The sequence below is a fragment of the Mastomys coucha genome, unplaced genomic scaffold (genome assembly GCF_008632895.1).
Source record: "Mastomys coucha isolate ucsf_1 unplaced genomic scaffold, UCSF_Mcou_1 pScaffold15, whole genome shotgun sequence".
In the NCBI taxonomy this organism is placed as follows: Eukaryota; Metazoa; Chordata; class Mammalia; order Rodentia; family Muridae; genus Mastomys; species Mastomys coucha.
Window position 1 is genome coordinate 19,259,790 of NW_022196897.1, and position 25,822 is coordinate 19,285,611.

At 53.1% G+C, this 25,822-nt stretch overlaps 1 protein-coding gene across 1 annotated transcript in view; it reads left to right on the plus strand.

The window, feature by feature from the left end:
- The window catches only part of Hmcn2 (hemicentin 2), a 151,066-nt gene that overhangs the window by 60,883 nt on the left and 64,361 nt on the right, over positions 1–25,822 (plus strand). The window contains exons 23-43 of the mRNA XM_031369744.1: positions 5,809–5,936; positions 7,774–8,028; positions 8,491–8,577; positions 10,103–10,297; positions 11,455–11,585; positions 11,849–11,996; positions 12,639–12,765; positions 12,958–13,112; positions 14,597–14,875; positions 16,133–16,411; positions 16,960–17,068; positions 17,216–17,385; positions 18,822–18,976; positions 19,309–19,405; positions 19,997–20,092; positions 20,824–21,000; positions 22,572–22,729; positions 23,876–23,999; positions 24,540–24,715; positions 25,370–25,466; positions 25,596–25,715. Of these exons, the coding sequence (XP_031225604.1) occupies positions 5,809–5,936; positions 7,774–8,028; positions 8,491–8,577; positions 10,103–10,297; positions 11,455–11,585; positions 11,849–11,996; positions 12,639–12,765; positions 12,958–13,112; positions 14,597–14,875; positions 16,133–16,411; positions 16,960–17,068; positions 17,216–17,385; positions 18,822–18,976; positions 19,309–19,405; positions 19,997–20,092; positions 20,824–21,000; positions 22,572–22,729; positions 23,876–23,999; positions 24,540–24,715; positions 25,370–25,466; positions 25,596–25,715 (3,263 nt within the window). The remainder of the gene's footprint in view (positions 1–5,808; positions 5,937–7,773; positions 8,029–8,490; positions 8,578–10,102; positions 10,298–11,454; positions 11,586–11,848; positions 11,997–12,638; positions 12,766–12,957; positions 13,113–14,596; positions 14,876–16,132; positions 16,412–16,959; positions 17,069–17,215; positions 17,386–18,821; positions 18,977–19,308; positions 19,406–19,996; positions 20,093–20,823; positions 21,001–22,571; positions 22,730–23,875; positions 24,000–24,539; positions 24,716–25,369; positions 25,467–25,595; positions 25,716–25,822) is intronic.

Genomic DNA, 25,822 nt, shown 5'->3' on the forward strand with positions numbered 1-25,822 from the left:
AAAAAAAAAAAAAGATAGGAGGAGACACTGGTTGACCTCTGGCTTCCACATGCGTGTGCACACACACACGCACACACACCATACACAATGCTCATCTTACCCTGTCTGTTGTCCTTGGAATTGTCCCATGACTAGCTTTTGGAAATCCCCCTCTAATGCAGGACAGCTCCCTTCTCTCACTTGCTCAGTTCAGTGGTTTTGTCTTCAGTACATTTACAATTGTTCAGCGCTCTCCACAGTCCATTCTAGAACATTCCTGTTACTCGCCCGCCAGCTAATGACATGCAGGTGTTTCCATCCCTGGGCATTTGTTTAGTGCCTCTGTTCTTTTAATTGTCTTTTAAACAAACAAGATATGTGTGTTTGAGGTTCTTTGTGCTTTCTTGGAGCCTGAAGCTGAACATGTATCCATTTACAGACACAGGGGTCACTGGAGTAAGAAAGACCAGAGCGAGGGTGGGAAATACATCTACTGCCCCACCCCCACATTCAGCCACTACATAGAGATTGATAAGCCTCAACAGACACCCAGAAACTGAAGGTGAGACAGGCATGGACCTACTGTCTGTGCTCCTCCAGCCCTCCTCCCTCTCCTCTGCTACTTCTCTTCCTTCTTGGAAGAGCCCCAAGACTCAGTTTCTGGATCCATTCTAGAAACCAAAGAGCTCACTTCCTTCTGTGAGTTGGAGGTGTCTGGTTGCCTCAGGATCTAGACTGGTCTCAGCATGCCTCCAGTGGCCCCTTCTCTGCCCTCTAATGTTATTCCTTCCCTGAGCAAAGCCTGGCCCCAAGGGTCTGGCTCCTAGAATGGCCTTGCCTTGTCTCAGCATCCCTGGGAATGCTGTGGAAGCGGCTGGTTGGAGTTGGAGTCAGGATGTGCTAGGCCACTATGGCCTCTTCTATCCCAGTTTGGCCAGGAGTGGTGGGCCCAGCCAGCAGGCCACCCTGGAGCGGAGTGCAGTAAATGTCGTCATGCTGGGGCCACAGAGGAAGAGAGGGAACCAGGGGCTGGGGGAGGGTGAACTAAATTGAGATTTTCTTCCTCCCTCAGCTGGACACGCAGGGACAGCACATACAGATATGAACACACTCAGATGCACACATAGAGATGAGACATACACATACACATTCACAATGCAGGTTAGGAGGCCACTGCTTTCCCAAGTACCTAGGAAAGAATATTCTGAACCAGGGATGTCTCTAATTAACTCCCAAGTCAGAGCTTATTGGAGAAAGTGGGCTTGGGGCTGGAGAAGCCAAGAGACCCTGACATCCACCTGAGTCCCTCTCCTTTCCAATGGCCTTGTACATACATGCTCCTATATGAATTTGGTGAGTCTGGCTTCTGCCCTGCATACTGGGCTCTTTCTTGCATAGCCAAATGACTGGTCTTTCTGTCCTGTTCCTGCTGGTGTGACTATATGCTATCTCAGAGGTCAAGTCTGCATTCAGGCTGCCCTGGCATTTGTACTAAGCTGTTCTTCTGTTTGGAACATACACTCCTCCAACAGTTTCACTGTTATAAATGGTGCTGCTGGGTGGCTCTGCTCACGTGCTCCTCTCTGCCTCCTGGGTCGCCTCCTTTGAGGATCAGGCCCAAGGGCAACCAGCTAAGGACAAGATTAAGCTATGGTCTTTGGCTATCTGATCTCATTGTCCTGGAACTGTTGTTTTTGCCTAAGCCTCCTAGTCGCCAATGCAAAACTAAAGCAGGCTGCATAGATTGGGGACAGCTCATGCTGGCTCTGTGCCAGATCAAACCAAACACTGAAGGGCCTGGGGGGACCCTGCCCAGTGTTACCCAATTCAGACAAGATCCATCTCTTCCTTGGGCCTCAGTCTTCCCATCTGAGATATGAAAGGGTCCAACTTGTGATGGTGGCCAAAGAGCATCTCTTTCCTCAGCTGGGATGCTGGGCTGGGGCGTATTGCTAGGCAACACTGTTTAATGTTTGTTTAGGGATTCTGCTGTGGAGTGGGGGCAGCTGGAAGTGTTCCTGGCTTCTGCTCCTGCTCCCAAGGCATCAAGCCAGGGACCCACACAGGGCCAGATCTCCAATTCCAAAAGGGGAGTGGTAGAGAGGGGACATGGTTGCTCCAGGCTTCCAGTTGTCACAGTCTCTTCATTCTTTGCCCACCCCCTCTATCCTAAAGGACAGCCAACCCACCCCGCCATCTCCTTATGGGACTGACTGATGACAGAGTACCTAAGGGGCTGGGTGTGGGGCTCTCTGCCTTGGTGGAGCCTCAAGAGCTAGTGCTGATGGCCAGTCTGGCTCTTACCTCACCATGACCAGTGGCTCCCTTTGTTAACCAACATCAGACCCCAAACTTTTGGTCACCAGAGTGATGGGTCACAATGGCACAGTCTTAGTTAGGGCCAGGGGCCACTGTTTCTGGTCAGCTGAGTGGCATCAACAATAGCGCTTGTCTATCTGACCTCTGTTTTGCTAAACATGATGATGGTACCCATGAAGGCTCTGTCCTGAGGTGTGGCTGGGGAGCGTCAAAGGAGAAGTCACCCAGCAGGTATCCAACTGTGTAAATATCTACACAAAGCAGACAAGAGCTGGCAGCCATTGCTGACATCAGTACCCATCACTGTCAGCTGCATGAGCAGCCTACATTCTCATTACTTAGTAGCCATGGTGCAGTCCCCTTCTCTCTTCTTTCCACTCCCCCCCCCCCAAGGCTATCATCCCCTCTCCTCAGTTTCCTCAGCTCAGCTCTTCCATCTGTGACTTCCTTTTTTTTTTTAAGATTTATTTTCTGTATGTGAGTACACTATAGCTATCTTCAGACACACTAGAAGAAGGCATCAGATCCATTACACATGGCGATGTGGTTGCTGGGAATTGAATTCAGGACCTCTGGAAGAGTAATCTATACTCTTAACCACTGAGCCATCTCTCCAGCCCCCATCTGTGACTTCCTGATGAAGGATTGTGACACTTGGCTGAACGGTTCCCCACCCTGGCTTAGAGATGCCCTGGCCCAACAGACAGGCCATGTGTGTACATACAGCACACAGTAGGCATATGCTGAGAAGTGTGGACAGTTGGACAGGGCAGCTTCTCCAACCTCCAGCGCTACTTGTGGTAGGACAAAGCATTGCAGAATGACCTTTTATAACCAGAGGCAGCAAGATGACCCCTGTTGCAATGGCAGGAACCAGGACAGACAAGAACCAAGATTCTCAGCAGCCCAACAAGAGGAACTCAGACACCCCAGTCATTAGGATCTGGGGTGGAGGCACTCACTCATTGAAGGAATAAATGAGCAAGCCTAGGCTCTGGGACTAATAGCCTGCATGGGAGTGCCTGGGAAAGCTCCAGGGAAGAGCCGAAGAGCAGCACGGCTGTATTGAGACTGTAGGAGAGGAGACTGTGTAAGTGAAGGTGGGGAAAGAGTGTGTATGGAGGGAGCTGCTGTAATTTGCTGCCAAATATTCATGTGCGATAAAGTAGAAACCTGGGCATACCTGACTCCTTGCAGATAATGTCAGGGATCACTTCTGTGATAAATACTCTAATGGCTTCAGGAGCTGGCTGGACAGAGGTGATGGGGAGGGTAGGCAGGTGTGGGCTGTGGATGCTTCACCAGGTGCAAGTCCCACCAGGTGTGCTTCCCACCAGGTGTTCTTCCCACCAGGTGTGCTTCCCACCAGGTGCCCTTCCTGCCAGGTGTCCTTCCCACCAGGTGTGCTTCTCACCAGGTGTACTTTAGACCATCTGGGCAGACCAGGAGGTTTGTTGGCCACTGTCTGCCTGGGAGGATCTGCCAGGGTCAGTGGGCCCCCTGCAGGTCCTCCATCCCGGCCCTCTGACATCTGTGTATGCCTGGCCCTTGATTGCAAGGCCCTAGCCAATAGACATCATAAACAGGAAACTCCCCTTGAATCCAAGTGCTCCCTTGGGTGCTGTGAAGAGTCATCTGGCCGCAGAGCCTTGGAGAAGCCCTCCTATTGATGGAACCCCTATCCCCAGCAGCTTAAGGCTTGAAGAGTCTGGTGTTCTGTATACCTCCTCCCAGCCCTGGCCAGCGCTTCCCTATGAGTCTCTTGGAAGGTTGCAGGGAAGGCTCTGGGGGGTGAGGGGAGCAGGCGGAAACTGCCTGGAGTCCCCTGTCCAGCACTCCCAAGTATGTCTAGCCAGCCCTGGACAGTGGCTTTACTTTGTGAGCCTTGTTGGGAGTTCATGCTGGGTGGCCATAAAGACACTGTTCTGTGCAGGGTCTGGTGATAAAGGGTATCCCACTGCAGTGTCTGGAAGACAGGCTTCCAGTGTCACAAGCTGGGTAGGGCCATGGGAGACCGACCACAGATGGGCTTGCCAGCCTGGAGGCCTGAAGGTAGCCTTCTCGGAGGAAGTGGTACCTTCCTGAAGGGTGGAGAAAAGGGGCATCCCAGCAGACGCGAAGCTGCAGGAGTCAACAAGCCTGAACTCTGAGGGGCTGGACAGGGCCTGGGACGAGAGTGGTGAGGAAGGAGGGGAGGGGATGCTCTGCATAGATCCCTCCAGGCCCTGCCCCTAAAGCTTGCTATGGCCACCTTGGCCCTCAGAGCAAATACCTACTACTCTGGGCAGGCCCAGGTCCTCTCAGCCCCTGCAAGCATCAGCTTGCCATCTGAACCATGGGTCCACAGTTCTTCATTTCTTCTTTATGATACAGTGAGCACCCGCCCCCAGCTTCTGTAAAAAATGACTGTGATTGGTTATAGGAAAGACAAGGGCCAAGGGCCTGGGGTGTAGTTCAGTTGGTAGAGTGCACATCACCCAAAGTTGTGTGCGATGCCTGCTGGATACTCAGACCATCTAGAAGGCTCTGGGTAGGGAGGTTATCACCTCACAGATGAGTGGACAGAGGCAAGGCCAGTGATGACAGCCTGGGTGTGGTTGGAAACCATGCACCCTGGCAGCTGCATAGAGAGAGGTGGGGGCTTCGGGGTTGACTCCCACGTATCCTGCCAGGGACCCCATGATGCAATTTTGCAGAGGTAGATGCTTGGTCTTAGCAGGGAGGGGGTGGGGGACCAGGCTGAAGCCCCTCTGAAGGTCCGAGGCCACCTCTAAGTTGACAGTTGATCCTGGGGTCCTCCGGCCCTGATCTGAGCACTTGTTCCTGGGCTGGTCAGAGCCACAGGCTGCAGCCTCTGTTCCTTGGAACCAGCACAGATGGAGTTGACATCATGTCTGCAGGGCTCCTTGGGGTCCATCCCAGCTGCTGCAGTCTGGCTAGTGTCCTGTAGCCTTGTGCGGAGGGTCAGGGGACTGGTAAGGTGGGCCAGATCTGAGAGAGGGTCTGCAAAGTTTCTTCTCATGGGTCCCTGAGATGTCTCTGTACAGTGATGCTCCACGAGGCCTAGTTCTGGGATTAGGAGCCTGAAAATTCAGACACTGAGGGCTTGGAGCTGGTAAACTTTTCTCTGAAAGTAGAGTCTAGCCTCTTGACAAACAGATGTGCTGAGGACAAGGGGCATTGCCACCCATCAGTGATGCATGGAGGTGGGAGTGCCGGAGGTCTGGGATGCAGTCCCATTTTATAGATGATGAAATGGAAACCCAGTTAATACCCTGGGTCACACAGCTAAGAAGGCTGGAAATGTGGATTGGGACCAACCATCTCTCTACACTGAGAGGGTCTGGCCTTTGGAGAAGGAATAGGGGCTGGAGTTGAGGCCAGAAGGTGGTGACTTCAGTCTGGGAAGGCTGCCTGGAGGAGACAGCTGCTAGATCCGTAGAGGTGGGTCTTCAAGCCCTTCCCTGGTCAGGGTGGAATGAGATTCACTGGTGTCCCTCCTCCCCACAGGTATGAGCTCCTCCCATCAGGCTCCCTGCACCTGGCACAGACACAAGTAGGTGACAATGGCCTTTATGAGTGTACAGCCAGCAACCCTGCAGGGGCCACATCTCGCCGCTATATCCTCAGAGTTCAAGGTAGGGTTCACAGATGATTCTCTCACTCCATCCCTGATCTCCATGCCTTGCCTTGCCCCCTACCACCTCTCAGGCTCTACAGTGCCAGACCGGTCACTCCTCTCCCTGACTCTGGGCCTGGAAGGGCTGTTAAAAGAGACCCACGAAGAACAGGCTCAGTGGAGACCAAGACTAGGGAAACATAAGAGGCAGTGGTTCCAAGGGCCTCTGTCTGATTGGGATCATGCTTCTGTAACAGGCCCACTGATACTGGGAGAGGCTCCTAGTCTTACAGCTACCAATGTAGCCCACCCCCCATCCCTTTGTGGCCAAAGTCTAAATGTGCACTCCCTGTGATCCTGGTCCCCAGCACACTTAGGGGTACCTGGAGTGATCCCATTCAAAAGAAGTCATCCCAAGCCAGCCACACAGCAGAGCCCTGGGAAGACCACAGGACAGGACCGCGCGTGGCCTGGCCCACATGCTACTCTCATAGGGCCCAAGAGGGAAGGGTAGGGAGATAGTGAACGTTCCACATCATTGATAATGACTTGAAATCCATGCTCAGAGTCTGTGGGTAATGAGGAACAGCTGCAAGTTTCATTTATCTCCTTCACACCCCAGCTGGGCAGCTAGACACATCATCTTCCCTAGATCAAGTATCCCCAGCCCTCCGCAGATGCTCACCAGCTCTACCCAAGCCAGCTTCCCATGCTGCAGATAGAGAGGCTGAGGCCTGGGGTGAGGGTGGAACTGAGGAGCAGAGCTGGAGACGGCATAGCAGGGTTGAATCTCAATCAGCATTGCTACCAATGTGCTGTGTGATCTCTCTGAACCTTGTAAAGTGGGGCCATGATTACACCCAACCTGCAATCATTAGAAGGGATACATATAGTCAGATGTTGAGAGCAATGCAGCCTGAAGTATGACAAAGATGGTGGGCGTGGCATAGTGGCTGTGGCATGGACATCTCCATGTTCCTGGGCCCCTTCCGAGCACTGCCAGGCACCTGGTCTGTGTTAGGTTCCAAAGCCTGAGCTCATCTTTGACTGTGTCTTAGAAATTGGGACAATATCAGGGTTTTACTCAGCTTCCCTGATGATCCAGGATAACTGCTTGGCCTGGGCCCTGCATATGCTCCTAGCCTGCACAGGCTGGGCCTTCTAGAAGCTGCCTGGATCCTCAGACACACAGACCCAGTGCTATGGTCTTCAACTTCTTTCATCTAGAAGAGAAGAGAAATCTTTACATGTCTCAGTTTCCCCATCTTCAAACTGGGTGTGGCACTCTCCACCCTGCAGGAGGACTCACGGGGTAGAGTGTGGGAAAATGGTTGAGAAATACAAGCACAGTCCATAGCTATGGCTAGGGGCTGCTGGGAGCAGGTGCCATCTCACCTCTCATTCTGATGGCAACAAGGGGAAACTGAGGCTCAGCTGGCACATAGTGTGACGGTGTGGGGAAGGAACAGAGCTGTGATTGTATAGCGACTCCAATGTGGCCAGACCATTCTGAGTTCATCCTGCCTTCAGTGCCTCAGTTTCCCCATATGCCCACTACCCTGGTGTAGACTGAATGGCATGTCTCAAATGGCACAGGGCACATTGGTGAGGGCAGGGGCTAAGTGCATTGAGAGCATTCAGGTGTCCTGGAGAAGATGGATTCTGCTCTTTCAGGGTGTGGGGAAGGCCACATGGGTCCTGATAATTCTACTTACAAAATAGGACTGGCTGTCGTAGACTTCCCACCCCTGTGATGACGTCACTGCTTGCTCATATCAGGGTTGTAGCATGGGCTGGGACTCTGAGACCCCTAACTAGATACCCCACCTTGATGCCCATCCCTGGGACCCTACCAGTTCCCCCTCAGGTGCAGCCTGGCCCTCGGGTCCTGAAGGTACTGGCTGGAGAAGCCCTTGACCTGAACTGTGTGGCCGAGGGCAACCCCCAACCTCAACTGAAGTGGTTCAAGGATGGGATGGCCCTGACGGGTGAGGGACCCCAGGGCTCTGTCCACTTTGCTGCGGTCAAGACCTCTGATGCTGGGCTATACCGCTGCGAGGCCTCCAGTAGCGCTGGCACAGATACCTGGAAGTTGGAGCTCCTTGTGCTGGGTGAGTCCCAGAGCCTCTCTCCCTCTGCCATGACCTACACCTCTCTGAGCTCTGCTTGTTGGGTCTGGAGAAGTAAGTCCTCAGAGCCAATATGCACGCTCCATGATTTGCGATTTGTACAGATGGTCTGTGGCCTAGGGGCCTTGTGTAAAGCCCCTGCAGGCCATTTTTTAACTGAAAGGTGATCTAGTAACAGGCAAGGTCACTAAGAAACTATGTATGGCCCACAGAATATTCTGGACTATTCTAGCATTTTCGTTGTTGGGAACTGGAAGCAAGGCAGTTGAAAGGACACTGACAGGACACTTTTATATCTCTTGTGTTTGAGGCACAGTCTCGAATGCTGGCCTCCCTGGGAGGCTGGGGTCTGGGGCTCTGGGAGGAAACCCCCTCCTCCCAGCCCATACTGGGAGGGAATGCTGGACCTGAGGGTTATGAATGTGGCCTTGCTACCTCCCACAGAGCCACCACACTGGGGGGTCGATGAGACCAAGGGCCTGCTGGAGCGAGTGGCCGGAGAGAATGCCAGTCTGCCGTGCCCTGCCCAAGGTGAGGCCAAGCCCCGGGTGGGGCTAAGGAAGCAGGGCTGGCCTGGGTTTCAGAAACTTGGTCACCATATAGTGACGTCCTTGTGTTATGGAGTCACCTAGACAACTCTATAGGATAAATATTCCCATTAGTTTCTCTGTGTTAGGGTTACCCTGTTCCAGAGAAGTTAACCAATTTGCATAAGGTCACACCCCCACAGACCTCACTGCCACAGTGACCCACCTTCCTGGGCTTGCCTATGACTGGTGGGTGAAACGATCCATCTCTGTCGTGGTTGGCCAGTGTTCACACAGGCTGAGTATCTGATGAGCAACAGGTAGGTAGAGAAGCCAGCAGGAGCCTGCAAAGCATCCTTGACCTCAGCAGCTCGATCTCCAACAGCTGGGCACGGAGGAGAAGCATCAACAGCACTAAGGTGGCAGGCAGCAGAGGGGGCATGGGAACAGGATCTGGGAGCCTTGATCACAGTGCCACCTAGTGTTAGACTCTAGAAATCGCAGGCAGGAACACAACCCTGGGCAAGCCACCCAACCCAGCCTTCCATCTTCAAGTTGTTCCACAGTGTGTTCCGCTCATATCCCTTCCCCTCCCACCCTTGGACCATGAGGGCCAGACTTCAGCCTCACCTGCCTTACCCAAGGTCCCTCTGTAATGAGGCTTCTCTGGACTGCTCCAGCCCCAGGTTGTATTTGGCACTGTTCCCAAGGATGGACAGCAATAGGCTCTGGGCCTGAGTGTTAAAGGGCATAGCATCATAGCCTGGCACAGGGATGCTCAGGGCTACCATCACTTCTCCACCAGGGCTGGGATGTGGCCAGGAGTGTGACCACTCCAAATTTGGTCACACTGTGAAGGGAGGGACGGGACAGGCAGAGTCAACATCTCCTACTCAGTGCGTGTGCCCAGCTCCATTGGCACCGTGCAGCATGCCGAGCATAGCAGGCTTGTTCATTCACACAGTACCTAGTATGTGTGGGCTGTGCTGGTGGCTTGGGCATAGCAAGGGACAGTGAAGACTGTGATCCTTACAGGGGTCTTCACAGGGGCATTCACAGATGCCAAGCAATAAAAGCTAGCAGCAGTGTACTGTCATTTGAAAGTCAGAGTTGGCACAGAAAGGAGAGCTCAGGGCTGGCAGGAGATACCTGGAAGGGATACCTCTGGCCTCCTTGAGAATTAGAAAGCATGTTTTGCTCATGTACCTGTGGACACTCAACCCTGTGTGAAGACAGAGGATAGACACATGCTGAAGATCTGAGAGAGCTCCTCCTCTCCCTCCTCCCCCTCCTCTCCCTCCTTTCTCTCCTCCCCCTCCTCCCCTCTTCCTCCTCTCTCTCCTCTTCCTTCTCCTCTTCCTCCTCTTCCTCCTCCTCCTCCTGACCTGGAGGTGACACAGGCCCTGAGACCACCCATCATGAAAGTCAACAATAAATGCCCAGGGGGTCACATGAGGGGACAGTGCAGGCATGGAAGGCATGGAGGGGGTGTTCGATATTTTGCCTGATGATTCTGCATATCCTGCCAGGGACTCCAAAGCCACGAATCACATGGCGGAGGGGCCCGTCCTCAGAGCCCCTGAATGGCCGGCCAGATGTGGCAGTGTTGGACGAAGGGTCGCTGTTTCTGTCCTCAGTCTCTCTTGCAGACAGTGGGGAATATGAGTGCCAGGCCACCAATGAGGTGGGCTCTGCATCCAGGAGAGCCAAGCTGGTGGTCTATGGTAAGCGGAGGCCTTAGAGCTGGAAGCTGGGGTAGGCTTGTATCCACCTCCCACATGGAGACCCAAAATGGTGCCAGGGCTCCAGGGACCAAAAGCCTCCTACAAAGTAGATTATAGACACCTGATTCCTTTCTCCCCAAGAGACTAGGAAAGATTAGGGCTTGAGGGTATTGCATGGGCCACCCTATTTCACCAGGTACATCTAAAGGGACAGTGGAGGCTTCTGAGGTGTCATCAGGTTAAGATCTGCAGCAAAAGCTCAGCCACTAAAGTGCTTGCTGTGTAACCTTAAGGATCTAAGGATCTCATTGTACATGGCACCCATGTACAATGCGGGACACCACAGTGTGTACCTGTACTGGGGAAAGCTAGGGCGTACCTGGGAGCTCACTGGCCAGCCAAGCTAGCCTGTTATGTGCTCCTAATTCCTTTCTAAGCAGAGAAGGTGGCTGGCACTTGGGGAGTTACATCCCAGATTGTTCTCTGGCCTTCACACACACAAAGCTAATAAAAATAACCATGTACGAGAGCTGAGCAGAGTTCTAGTCCACCTCTAACCCGTGAGCTGAGCCTTGTGTACCGGTCACCCACATCAGGAGCTCTACCCCTGCACCCAGGGTGCCAGCACAGAGTTGGTGGCCTCCAACTAACTGGGACCCCACAAGGCCAGGCAGGCTGGGAGTGCTCCCCCTGCTGGAATGCGCTGGACCTCTCAGCCTGAGCAGATCTCATAGCCACTTGGTGTCCCCAATTTGCTGGGGAATGACTTCCCTGGGAGGTTGGCTATAGATGCCAGGGACCAACTTTTGGCATTTCCTACTCGGGACCTCCCTAGAATGGCACCTGGTTGCAAGTAGAACTGGTTATGTCCTGCCTCTTAGACAGAGTGTCAGAGTGTGGCATCTGTTCACAGTGGGGGGGAGAGGGGCTGTGGTGATCCCAGGGGAAAGCTACTGTGTCCACTTGAGATCCATAGTGCCCTTGTGGTTAGATCTGGGACCAGGGTAGATGAAGGCAGGAGGGTCTCCCAAGGTCTCAGTGAAGTGGTGATGACAGGCCTGAGGACCACAGGAAGGGGCCAGATGTGGGTGGCCTGCCTTAGATGCCAAGCTCAACCAAAGTGGGAGCCACTCTTCTGCTTCTCCTTGCTCCCCAAGTGCCCCCCAGCATCCGGGAAGAGGGTCGCATAACCAACGTGTCAGGCCTAGCCGGGCAGCCCCTGACGCTGGAGTGTGACACAAACGGCTTTCCGGCCCCCGAGGTGGCGTGGCTCAAGGATGGGCAGCTGGTGGGTGACTCTGGGGAGGCTGGGATGGGGAAGGGTGGGACTTTTGGATAAAGATATGTTTCTATGTGTGCTGAGGGGCATGGGAATGTGACAGATGTCTTTGGGGATGCCTGGGTTCAGGGGCAGTGGGGAACTGTGGTCCTGAAAAGACTTCCTGAGGGTCCTCTTGGGGAATTGAGAACTCCGCTCTGGTCACCAGCCAGCTCCATGGGCCTCTGTTCCCTCGTTGCTCATACTTATCTCCTCTGGCCTCCTGTGCTCAGATCGAAGAAGCAAGCGACCATCACCTCCTGGATGGTGCCCGGTCCCTCCACTTCCCAAGGATCCAAGAGAGCCATTCTGGCTTCTATTCCTGCCAGGCTGAGAATCAGGCTGGGCAAGCCCAGAGAGACTTCAATCTTGCCGTATTCAGTGAGTGAGGGTTGTGTCCTAAACTCCCAATCTTGTGACAGCAGAGACTGAGGGGCATATGGGGGCCACCACAGATCTCGACCCTATCCTCAGGAGCCTACAGAGCAGACCACACAGGGGACAGTCACGTGGTTAACTAAGCAATGACATCCAGGTAGTCTTAGTTGCTGTGGGAGCTCACAGTTCAAAGGTACAGTCTGTTATAATGATAGGATGTCATAGCCATGGGAGCTTGGGGTGGCTGGTACATCACATCTACTACACACAGGAAGCAGAGAGAGATGGACGTTGGTGCTTCTCTGGTTTCTGCTTTTTATGTGGCCCAGGGCCCTAGTCTGGGGATGGAGCCATACATATTTAGGGTGTGTCTTCCTACCTCAGTTAACCCAATCTAGAAAATTCTTCACAGACACAATGGGAGATTTGTTTCCCTGGTGATTCTAACTTTTATCCAGTTGACAAGATTAGCCATCACACATGGTGCTACACAGGAGCAGTATATGCTAAGTCTGAGGAAAAGCTCATCCAGCAATGTCTGGGGAGCTCCTCGGGTGGAAGGCATACAGGCCAGGGGCCCTTCCTGTGGTCAACAGGGTGTATGGAGTCTGAGGCTTCCCTCTTTACCTCCCTTCCCATCCCCAGTCCCTCCCTCCTTGCTGGGAGCTGGGGCCACTCAGGAGGTGCTGGGCCTGGCTGGTGCTGATGTGAAGTTAGAGTGTCAGACCTCAGGGGTTCCCACACCCCAGGTGGAGTGGACCAAGGATGGGCAGTGAGTGATTCTCTCAATGGAGTGGGAGGTGGGGGCTGGGCGTGGGGGTCAGGAAAGCCTGAGAAAGTCCAGTGGGTGTGGTATGTGCTACCTGGCATTTTGTGGAGGGCAGAATGGGTGTCTCTCTCTCTCCCGTGGGAGATTCCCAGGAAACACACTGGCACCCTGGCCTGATCGATGACTTTTCTCTAGGCCCCTCCTTCCAGAGGACCCTCACATCCTTCTGCAGGAGGATGGCCAAGTTCTCAGAATTATCAGCAGTCACTTGGGTGACGAAGGGCGGTATCAGTGTGTGGCCTTCAGCCCAGCCGGCCAGCAGGCCAAGGACTTTCAGCTCAGCATTCACTGTGAGTCCAGTCCCTTCCAGCCCTAGCTGTTCCATGAGCTTCCTTCCCTGCCTCCTGCTGCTGCCTGAGAGGGAGAGTAAGGCCTGAGGGGCAATAACAGGAGCCAAGGGCATATGGCCCCTCATCTCCCCAAACTAGCAACTTTACACTCTCACTACTACTACTACTTTTTTTTTCATGGTTTTAAGGCATTTATTATCGAAAGGCAGAGAGAGAGAGAGTAGAGAAGCAGAGGCCGGCTATGGCCACGTGGCAGGGGGTGTGGGGGGGAGGGAAGGAGATGGGGAGAGAGGGGAAGCAAGAGGGCAAGAGCAAGAGAGTAAAAGAAAAAGCCACTCTCATTACTTCTGATGTGTGTTGAACTCACATTTACTTGGAAACACCAAATAAAGCATGTTAGTATTTCAAGTGTCCGTGGGAAGCCAGAGTCCACTGCATCGGTGGAAGGAACAGGAAAACCTAATACATCCAGGGCTGGGGTGGGGCTCCAAGGTGGAATCCCTTCACCCGGATGGAGGAAACCCTAAGTACTATAGGTTGATAGCACAGTGGCCTCAGAGGGAGCCTTTCCTCACTGCCATCGGGGTGAGGACAGCAGGGTTAGGAGGACAGGGGACAGGAGGGTTAGGAGGCCATGGTTCTGGGAAGCATTCAGATGATGGCAATCCTCCTGAGGCTGAACAATGGGCACTTGGCCTACCTCTGTGCTCTGTGGTAACAAGCGGAGTTGAGAGCTCAGGGGAAAGGCTCAGTCGGTATAGTACTCGCTCCACAAACCTGTGAACCTGACTCACGTGGCTGCGTGCATGTGTTGTGTGGCCCTCTGGGATGGTCACCTCACCTAGACAATCACTAGCACTGGGGACACTGAGACAAATGGACTCTTGGGGCTCTCTGGTCAGCTAGTCTAGCTGAGCTGGTGAGTTCCAGAGCCAAGGTCACAAAGAGTAAGGGGCAGGGTCTAATAGAGGAAGACACCAGATGTCAACCTTTGACCTGTGTGTGTGTGTGTGTGTGTGTGTGTGTGTGTGTGTGCATATCCACATACACATGTTCTGGGTGGCAGAGTGATGTCATACTGTACCCATGTGCCTCAGCCATCATCCTGGGTACCAGCTGTGGGTACCCTGCCCTAGGGGAAGCCCTGATCAAGTTCCTCCACAGATGGGGACCCCGAGGCCCAGAGAGGGGAAAGGACTTACCCCAGGTCATACAGTGAGTTAGAGGCCCTATGGGCTCCAGAGCTCAAACCTGTGACCCCTCTCCCCATCTGCACCATCCCTACCCATAGTGACTGGGCTTGCTCCCCACATTAGCATGTTCCTGAGCTGGCCTCTTCTGTTTGTGTCCCCATATCCCTCCCTTATCCCTCATGCCTGCCAGTCCCTATAGTAGAAGCCTGGGATGTGTGCATGCTGCTCAGGGGACATCAGCCACTGACTCAGTTTGTCTGTGACCACCCTCATGTTCCTCTCTGTCCCCAGCACCTCCCACCATTTGGGGCTCTAATGAGACAGGTGAGGTGACTGTCCTGGAGGGCCACACAGCACAGCTCCTATGTGAAGCCCGAGGAATGCCAGCCCCTGACATCACCTGGTACAAGGATGGGACCCTGCTGGCCCCCAGCTCAGAAGTGGTTTACAGCAAGGGTGGTCGGCAGCTCCAGCTAGTGAAGGCCCGGCATTCCCATGCTGGCCTCTACACCTGCCAAGCCAGCAACCCTGCAGGGATCACCAAGAAATCCACCAGTCTGGAGGTTTATGGTGAGCAACCAGGGGGCTGCAGCAGTGGGCAGCTGGTAGAGACAATGTGAGGTGACCTCTGAGTGTCTCTGAAGGTCAGTGAGGAGTGGCCACTTGGAGTGATCAAATCAAATGGGGTGACTTAAGGGCAGCATTCATTTCAGCTCTCTACCTTCCTTGTGCAAACGAGGAAACTGAGGCTGGAGGCAGGCCCTAGGTGGGAATCCATGCAGAGACTAGCTTCTCCTGGAAGACTGTGAGATCCCCCATAAAACGTCCCAAGATGACAAAGGTCCCTTTAAGTCATACACAGATTTAATTCTGTGTATGTAGCTTAGGACTTAGAGCAAGCCCCATAGCCTGCGACTGATGCTATTGAAAACACTTGGCCTCTTGGGCCCCCATGGGATGGAGAAGCTTGCCCAGCTAATACCTCTGGGACACATAGGCTCTGTTCCTCCCTGTGAGGGAGAGACATCTGTGAATTAGCAACCCTGAAAGGTGGACTCAGAAAAAACAGGGAGCACTCTTGAGAAAGGATGAGGGTAGGCCTAGGTCAGGCAGAGCAGGGTACCTGGGGATTTGGGGAACAGCCTGAGAGTCAATAAGAGTCATTTGACCTCTGGCGTGGAGTAAGGAAAGGGCTTGGGTGCTGGAGTCTGGAGATGCTGAGCTGTGGAAAAGGTGGGGACCACCGCAGTACCTGCCACCAGGGACTCCCATGAGGCTCTGTCACCTTCTGGAGTGGAATGAAACAAGCGTGTCCAGGAGCCTCAGAGCTCTAACAAGGTCTGACGCATCTTGAGTCCAAGTTCATGACTGTAGAGGGTCCTCTAGGGGTGAGCCTATCAGCTCCACAACTCAGGGCCTGAGAGAAATGCCCCCCACCCTGACACACACACATCAGGCTGCAGTGAGCTCTGAGCACACTTCAAATATCAGCACACTTCAAAGATCATACTGTCTTGGCTCAGGTCTGCTGTCCCACTTCAAGGGTGAGGAGACTTCTAGGGGTGACAGCCTAGTCTAGAGTCCTAGAGAGCCATCAGTTTGTTCAATAGACAGGCTGGAATCCTCCTGGTGACAAACTTTCTGGGTGGTAGTGCACGCAGAAGAGATACAAGCAGGGGTTGGGGAGATAAGCCTTTTCCTGTGAGAGTCTGAGAAAGACTTGCTGGAAGAGAGAGACCGTGTCTGACCAAGGTCTAGCTAATAGAATGCGGGTAGGGAGTATGGCTTCAACTCTTGGTCCCTGAGACAGCCCTGCTTCTTCCCTAGTTCCACCTACCATTGAGGGTGCTGATGGAGGGCCATACCTGGTGCAGGCTGTGGCTGGGAGACCCGTGGCGCTAGAGTGTGTGGCCAGAGGCCATCCACCCCCTACCCTCTCCTGGCAGCATGAAGGGCTGCCAGTGATGGACAGCAATGGGACATGGCTGGAAGCGGGAGGTGCCCTGCAGTTGGAGAACCCAGGAGAAGCGTCCGGTGGCCTCTACAGTTGTGTGGCCAGCAGCCCTGCTGGAGAAGCTGTACTGCAGTACTCGGTGGAGATGCAGGGTGAGCCAGCTGTGGGCGGATCTTCTCCCATGCCCACCCCATGCTTAGCCCCAGAGGAGGTGGAGGGTTGCAGGGAAGCCACATGTTCCCTTTTGCTGTATACCACAGATGAATAGTGAGGCCTGGGTTGGGAGCATGTGGTGGGAGAGGCAAGGTTGAGTTCTGGGGCTTTGATCCTCACTCCCGCCCACAGCCCTGGACCAACTCATCCAGGGAAGGTGATGCTCTGCTTTCTGTCCAGCATTTTTCAGACCCAAACCTGGGAGTGGATATGAATCTTGCTAAGCTGACACTTAGGCTGTATATGGCCTCTGTGATGTAAGACAGAGAGAAGACAGACAGGACTCCAGGCTCTGAGTCTGAGGATAGACATGAAATAAATGACCTCTGGGGTGGGAGGCCACAGAGGCCCCTCTTACATCCTTTAGTGGCCCTGAAAGGCCCCCTGGGTGCATCTGAGGGGAGACTAGAAGGCTGTGGTGAGTTTGGGGCCCTGGCATCACTCAAGGCTAGGATAAGTTCCAGCCAGTAGTATGTCCTGCCCACAGTGCCCCCACAGCTGCTGGTGGCTGAAGGCATGGGCCAGGTGACTGCCACCGTGGGACAGTCTCTGGATCTTCCCTGTCAGGCATCAGGCTCCCCGGTGCCCACTATCCAGTATGTACGGAACTGGCCAGGGAGGGGACAGGCAGAATGTGGGTTGGGGTGAAGGGAGGGTGAGCCATTCCTGCTCGTGTGAGCATGGTCAGTAAGCCGTGGAAGAGAGGCTGCAAGGTGACTTAACCCCCTCTCCATCCACCTCAGATGGTTACAGAATGGTCGCCCAGCTGAGGAGCTGGCTGGGGTACAGCTGGCCTCACGGGGGACCATACTACACATCAGCCAAGTGGAGCTGAACCACTCAGGCCTCTTTGCCTGCCAGGCCACCAATGAGGCAGGAACAGCTGGGGCGGAGGTAGAGGTCTCTGTGCATGGTAAGCAGGTATTTGTGGATCTGGGGCAGTGGGACAACCCGAAATGATGGGGCTAGTGGAGTTGGAGGCCATGGCAGACCTGGGAATGACATGGGACATGTCTCCTCTGCATAGACATCTAGCCTGGACTTCCAAAGACACGTGGGTGGGAGAGGCTTGTTATGGATGCTCATCATACTTCCCAGCTGCCTGGAGATTTCTCTGCCTCCTGTTTCCACTCAATCTCATCTAATGTCATTCAGATCTTTATTTATAGTACCCACTGTCCAACCTTGGGATTTGTCCTGCTCCTCCTTGATTCTTAGGTCTGCCCTTTCTTCCAGGAAGGCTTCTTGATTCCACCACATGCTTCATCCTCACTCTTCAGTCTCTCAGTGCCTACCACCCCACTGCTCTGGAGTGGCTTGTGTAACTGTCCTCTTCTCTGTGCCAGCTTCGTGACCCCCGCAAAGGGCAGCACGGTGCTCTCCTTTATTTTATCTGAGGCCTGCAGTAGTTCTGGTCCTAGAATAGACACTTTAACACTCTTATGGACACACATGGATAGGTTGATGGGTGGATAGTTGATTGAGTGTATGGATAGGCAGTTAGGTGGATATCAAGATGCATGGATAGTTTAGTTAGTGAATGCATGGGCTTGGTGGATGAGTGAATGAGTAGGTAGATGGATGAATGAACAAGTACATGAATGAAATGAGTAGATGGATGGGTGTATGAATGGATGGATAGATCAATGGATGTGTAGATAGATAGGCAGGCAGATAGATAGATGAATAGGTAAGTAAATGGATGTGTGGGTGGATGAATGAATGACTGGATGGATGGATGGATGGATGGATGGATGGATAGATGGATGGAAGTACATATGGATGTATAGATGGATGGATATGTGGGTAGATAAATAGATGAGTGGATAGATGAATGGATGGATGAGTGAATGGATGGATGGATAGGTGGATAGGTGGATAAATGTATAAGTGAATGGATGGGTGGAAGGATGGATGGATGGGTGAATGACTATTTGGGTGAATGCATGACTGGGTAAATGGATAAATGGTTGCATAGATGGATGTATGGATGAATATGTGGGTAGATGAATAGGTGAGTGGATGGATGGATAAGTGAATAGATGGGTAGATGGATGAATGGATGGATGGATGGATGTGTGGGTGGATGTGTAGATGAATGTGTATGTGAATCATTGGATCTGTGCATGTGTGGATTGGGAGAACTTTCAAAGGGAATGCACTGTTATGTTATTTCTCAGTCTGGAGCTCCTTCCATTATCCTGGTGTTTGAGGAGCAAGAGTTCTAGAGCCATTCTTTGGCCAGGCCTTCAAAGCTACTCCTTCACTTCTAGCCATTTAGAGAATTACTGGATATCTACCACAGGCCCCCCGAGCCTGACTCAGGCTCTCTCCATCTCTCCTACGCAGAGCTTCCTTCAGTGCACATCATCGGTGGGGAGAACCTCACAGCCCCTTTCCTGCAGCCTGTAACCCTCCAGTGTGTAGGTACTGGAGTGCCTACCCCAAGCCTTCGCTGGTGGAAAGATGGCGTGGCCGTGGCAACCTCAGGGGGCAACCTTCAGGTATAGTTAGGGAGCCAAGGCTGGCTGTAGGGGTCCTGGAGATTGAGCAGAGTCTTTCCAGAAAGGTGGGATCACAGAGCCCTCTCAGCTGTGCGCTTTGAATAAGTACTTGGATGCTATGCCTGGGAAACAGAGGGATCCCTTAACCTGGTCCAGGCCATGGAAGCTGAGCCACCAGAGGGCAAAGACAGAGATGATATCATAGAGAGGAGAGCTCATTTGCATGCTTGCACCTGCCTGTGGGGGCCATTCCCACGTTCTGCCCTCTCTCCGACTGTGGCCTGGCCCTGGACTTTGTGACTTCCCCTCAGTCCCAGACCCTTCTCTCCCAGATCGAGAAGGCAGACCTGAGAGATGAAGGTGTCTACACATGTTCAGCCACCAACCTGGCAGGGGAGAGCAAGAAGAATGTAACCCTAAAGGTTCTGGGTGAGGACTGCAGCTCAATGGGATCCAAAGCCTGGGGTGACTGGGTGACTCCTCAAGCATCCTTGGGACAAGAAGTGGAAGGTTTAGATTCACAGCTGTGTGCTTAACCTTGCAAAGGGTGACAATGCTGAGATGAAGCATCAGACGAAGCATCCCAGATCCCAATAGAAGACAGGTCTGGGGATGAGAGGAAGCCACAAAGTCCAGACCCTTGCAAAGGTTTTCAGTGGTCACCTTACCCATATTAATGGCTTCCTTGCTGGCTCTATTTATGCTTTGGAGTTCACACATGTCCCTGACAATGTGGACAAACCCTGCCTGGTTACTCCTGGGTTACCCAGGATTCCAGCTCCTGCCATGCCAGCTTTGATCCTCTCTGAGACTGGGGGTTTGGGGACTGGGGGCCCTGTGTGACTTCTGGGAAGATCTCATAGGCTCTGCTCAGATTTAGGGCTTTTCTAAGGGCAATCTCCCTGTTCCAAGTGTGTGAGCCTTGTCACCAGAACCCATTAGGAGAAGCCAGAAAAGACAGAGGGTGGCTGGGATTGTAGAGCCCACATCCAAGAGGGATCGCTCTTTGTAACCCCCTAGTTCCCCCCAACATTGAACCGGGCCCAGTCAACAAGGCAGTTCTGGAGAATGCCTCGGTGACCTTGGAGTGTCTGGCTTCAGGTGTGCCCCCTCCAGGTGAGCTTCATCCCCTTACGGGAAGTCCCCTCTAGCCAGTCCCAATGCCCTGTGGAGAGAGGCTGCAAGCACCCAGAATTTTGTATGCAGGTCAGGAACAAGCCTCTAAGAGTTCTGTTTAGAGGTTCTAGCATCCCTAGGGCTGGTCCATGCTATGATTGAGGTCTAGAATCCCCTCTATCTGGGCTTCTCCAAATCAGTTGAATGAAGAGCTCAGGGGTACTTGGGTGAATCATACAAGTACCCACATCCAGGCTAGGATGGGACTTACCCATGTTCCAGGGGGAAGGCCCATTTCCTGTCCCTTCATGAGCAAAGATAACCACTTGCTTTGGGTGGGTGAGCCCAGGAAGCACTTACCTACTGTTGAGCCCTGGGGAGGGATGATGGGCCCTGGCTGGAGGTAGGAAGCCCAAGGCATAATCCTCCATCCTTGCCTCTGAGGCTGTTGCCCAGGATGTCTTCCTCTACACACTCCTGGGCGAGGGTAGCTGCAGGGAAAGAGGCTTGGCTGGCTTTGACTAACTGGTCCTGGGTGACTAGCCCCATCCTCTTAGCCCCTGATCTTATCTCCTGTGGTCCTGCTGTTCTGTCCTCTCTCCCCTCCTAAGAATGCTGGTTGTCTCTAGCATTGGAAGAAGCCCATGCTCGCTCTGTGAGCTTCTCAGAATGCCCCTACAGCCAACAGTCAATAGCTGATAGGATACTTGCACATGTCTTTTCCCTCCTAGATGTCTCCTGGTTCAAGGGCCGCCAGCCCATCTCTACCCAGAGACGGGTGATAGTGTCAGCTGATGGAAGGGTTCTTCATATTGAGCGAGCCCAGCTTTCAGATGCAGGGAGCTACCGCTGTGTGGCGACCAATGTGGCAGGCAGTGCATGGCTGAAGTATGGCCTACGGGTCAATGGTGAGTGGCTAAGACTATAAGGCCTTTCCAAAATGCTTGTTTTCTTGCCGTTTGTCTAGCCTTCTGTCTCTCGTCCACTTGCTTTTCAGTTTATCTACCCATTCATTCATCTGTCCATTCCCAATTTATATATCCATCCATCTACCCATCTACTATTCACACACCACCTTTTCATTCACCCATCACCTACCTATGCATCCATCCATTCACCCATATATCTACTTATCTACCATCTACTTTTCTATCTATCCATCTATTTACTATCTACCCCTACCTACCCATCAATCTACCCACCAACTGATCCATCCACCCACTGAACCACCATTCACCCAACTATCCATCCACTCATCCATCCACTCATCCATCTACCCACCCACTCACCACCAGCAAGCCAGCCTTTCACTCATTCCTATAAAACAATTATTGCCCATCCATTGATCCTACCATCCATGTATTCTAAATTTCTGTCCATCCATTTACCCAGCCATCCAGCCTTCCATCTATGTACACAAATATCTGCCTATCCATGACTGATCCACTATCCATCCATCTAATCCTGTGCCCATCCATCTCGTCTTTGATCTATTCCCCCATCTAAGCTACAAAGACATAGGAAACACAGGAAACTGAATGGAGACTGGGTATTGGGCAACTTCCCTGACACCATGTGAAAAAAGGTTAATATCCCACCTAGGGCCCCAATGGCAAACCAAAGGCATGATTCCATCCAATTCAAGCTTGGGGGAACCAATGGGCTAACTGGGCTTCCTTACAGGAGTATAGGAGAGGGTTTCCTTATAGGAGTATGGATGAACCCCAAACAAGAACATTGCCAAAAAGCCCCATCTCAGCATCTCAAAGGCTGCGTGGATAGAGTCCCTTCAGTCAATCTCTCATATACTCTAGCACCTCTAGCATCCACTAGCACTCCCTGATATCATGTGCAGCTGGAGAAGAGGGAGCAGCCCTCCCCACCTTCTCCTTTAATGATGGAAGCCCAGCAGGCTCAATCTTGTGAGGATCTCAAACAAGAAGTCATAACTGCTCTGGTGAGGATGGTAACAGTCATGATATGCATGGAGGCCAACATTGCCCTGGGCATACCTGGAGTGTGCAATCTAAGGAGCACTGGGTGATGTTGGTAGCCATCTGGAGCTAGACAGCTTGGGTCTCATGGGCTGTGAGAGAGGATAGTTTTTGTTCTCCTCTTGGCAACAGTGAGATCTTTTGGCTGTGGTTTTCCCAGGACAGCAGTGTTGCATCTGAGGCCTGAGTCAGGAGGACACTCAGCTCTTGGTTCGCATAGTGTCCCCATAATAAATCCCCAAAACCTGCGTTCAAGTATGGTGTCTGCCCTGTTCTAGCTGATTAGCCAGGTGACCCCCCCCCCCCAGCCTCAGTCTCTCATTAGTAGAAGCCTCTGATGTGTTGATGTCTGTGGCATGGCTGCCTGGGTCTCGATGCCATGCCCGTGCTTTTGTTTGTGACTTGTGCTCCTGAGGGTACACTAGACCATGTCGTGTGAGGTGGAGCTCAACTCTGCCCCATTTTCCTGCTACCCCTCTTTGCAGTGCCACCCCGAATCACCCTGCCACCCAGCCTACCAGGCCCAGTGCTGCTTGGCACACCCTTCCGCCTGACCTGTAATGCCACCGGCACCCCCACCCCCACACTGATATGGCTGAAGGATGGAAACCCTGTGTCCCCTGAAGGAACCCCTGGCCTCAAGGTCAGTAGCATTGGGTGGTCTCTGAGCAACCTCCTGGTGTTTCCTGTAGGGACTGCTAGGAGAGGTTAGGCCCTGAGAGTCTAGGATAAGAGCATCCCTACCCACAGAGATACGGTACATGCCACCAATGCCAGACAAATATGTACCCTAGAGTGTTTTGCCACCACACTGAAATGAGGGGAAAGGAGCTATCTATGGTAGTGCATGCCAAACCCCCAACACTCAGGAAACTGAGGCAGGAGGATCACCATGACGTCAAGGCCAGGCTGATCGACATAGTGAGTTCTAGGCCAGTGTGGTCTACATAGTGAGACCTGTCTCAACTCTCCCTCAAAAAGAAGTAACAAAAAGGGCTGGCGATACAGCAGTTGATAGATGCCCTTGCCTGGCATGCACGAAACCCTGGCTTCCATCCCCAGTGCTGCATAACTTAGGCATCCCAGCAAGCCTGGGGGCACAGTACTCAGGAGGTAAAGCAGGAGGCTCAAGGTTATTCTCAGCTACATGACAAGTTCGAGATCAGCCTAGACTACACGTGACCTTCTCTCAAAGGAAAAAAAAAAAACAAACAATTTTTGTTTTGTTTCTGAGACAAGGTCTCAGAAACCCTGGCTGTCCTGGAATTCACTATGTAGTGTGTAGACCAGGCTGGCTTGAACTCATAGAGATCTCCTGGTCTCTGCTGGCATTAAAGTGTGCCATTCCATATGTAGCAAAAGCAAAGCAATTTTAATGTAATCGAGTCCAACATAAAAATAAAATGTTCCTTTTGTCATGTGACCAATATTAAAAAGTCACTCATAAGACATTCCATGAACTTCCTCTCATACCGACTCTAAGTATGTGTTTTATACACGTGGGCCACTTAATTTAATAACCTCTTGAGGTCTCCTGGCTTCGAATGGCAAATGGCCACTGTAGTGAGCAGAATGGCTCCAGGTGACTCTTCTAGAAACAGATAAAACTGCCACCAGCCATCAGGGGTCCTCAGGTCAGGGGTGCAACTTGTGACTCTCCTGCCTTGGGGAACCCCCAGGGGTCTGGAGCAGGATCCAGGTAGGTGTGGTATGAGGGCTGGCATGTGAGGGCAGGTACCATCCCTGTAGTAGGAGCAGCGTTTAATGTGGACTTGCCTCTTGGGTACAGGTCTTCCCCACAGGCCAGGTCCTCACTGTGGCCAGTGCCCGTGCCTCTGATGCGGGCAGCTACTCCTGTGTAGCAGTGAGTGCTGTGGGTGAGGATCGCCAGGATGTTGTCCTGCAAGTTCACAGTGAGTCTCAAGTTCACAGTGAGTCGTCTCTAGCCTGGGATGGGGCGGGGGTGGAGGAAACATTGCTATAAGCCAGCCGTTTCAAGAAGCTGAACTGGGGCAGCCCTGCTCCTGGGGTCAGCTAGGGTGCAGATAGAAAAGACAGGAATTACCACCTGACCTGGTTGCCCGTAGACACTGAAGACCTGTCCTGGGGCATGAGCATCCCTATGGGTGGGCAGGTGGCAGGCAGGTGGCCACATGTGGCCAGGAGCTCTGTGGTTAAAGAAGAAGCATGAAGCCACAGGGCTGGGGCAGTATGCATACTCGGGAGGGAAGCCCAGTGTTTTCTGGCTCCCAAACTGACAGGGGGAGCTCACAGGTAACCTTGTCACCAAGCCTGCAAAGCAGGGCTGAGGTGGCCAGCCTAGGCCACATGTAACTTTCTTCCCCCTTGGGTTTGCTCCTGGCTGAAGGATTTGGCTAGGCCAACTCCTCTGTGGCTTCTCTTGGTGTCCTATTACTTACTTTAGGGGTTTCTTCCCCTGTCTGCCCCCACAGTGCCCCCCAGCATCCTTGGAGAAGAGCTGAACATGTCCGTTGTGGTAAATGAATCAATAGCACTGGAGTGTCAGAGCCATGCTGTGCCACCGCCTGTGCTGAGATGGCGGAAGGATGGGAGACTCCTGGAGCCTCACCCTGGCATCCGCCTCTCTGCAGACAAGGCCTTGCTGGAGGTGTGTTGCAGTGTAGCTGGCTGCCTGGAGGAGTTGAATGAGCAGGGCAGGGCAGAACAGAACTTAAGGGTGTCCCAGGTCTCTGTGAGCATTGTTCAACTCAGTGTGACCAATGATCACCCACCAGAAGACAGAGCCCTCAGAGTCTCCCTCGGGATCCCAGCATATGCTAGCTGCCCCTCCCTACCCTGCCCCTGTCTTGTGATATAACCATTCCCATCTAGAGTGCCACCAGTTCATTTCCTCTCCTTCCCCTTAATCCTTCAAAGCCTCATTACCCCACCACCCTGTCAGGGTCAGACCTCTAGATGGCAGATCCTTTACCCATCATCCTTCACTGTCCAGCTTCTCCTCTGGTTGGCTCTATGGATGTTCTGAGGGCTGTGGGAATGGATGAAGGGCTGGTGTAGGACTGGATCATCATGTGCCCAGCAAATCTGAACTATGCATATGATGTAGAGGAGCCAGAAAGGTGCCATGGAGAGAACCTGGTGTCTAGAAACTGCTTGGTGCCCTGGGCAGGGAGATGTTTCACATTCCAGGCAGGGACTGTGCTCAATAAGGTCACGTGGCATGACAAGGGTGACAAGGTCTGTCTAGGGGTGACACGACCTTTGCTTGACTCACTGACCAGCTGTCTTTGCTCCTGGCCAGGTGGACCGAGTGGCGGTGTGGGATGCAGGCCACTACACCTGTGAGGCTATTAACCAGGCAGGCCGCTCTGAGAAGCACTTCAGCTTGCATGTCTGGGGTGAGGTCCAGGTCCCCTGGAGAAGGGATACCTATCTGAGCCCCAGGATACAAGCCTCCCTACCCCTACCCCTGCCCCTAACCCTACCCTACCCCAGCCCCACCCCAACTCCTGTCTGCTCTGAACCAGTCCCTCCAGCTTTCCCTTCAAAGGAGTCTTACACTCTCACTGTGACTGAGGGACAGACTGCCAGACTGTCGTGCGACTGCCAGGGCATTCCCTTCCCCAAGATCTCATGGAGGAAAGATGGTAGGATGGCTACCCCCACCCAGTGTCCCTCACCCAGCGCTCCTCACCCAGCACTCCCTCACCCAGCACCCCCTCACCCAGTACCTCCTCACCCAGCACTCCCTCAC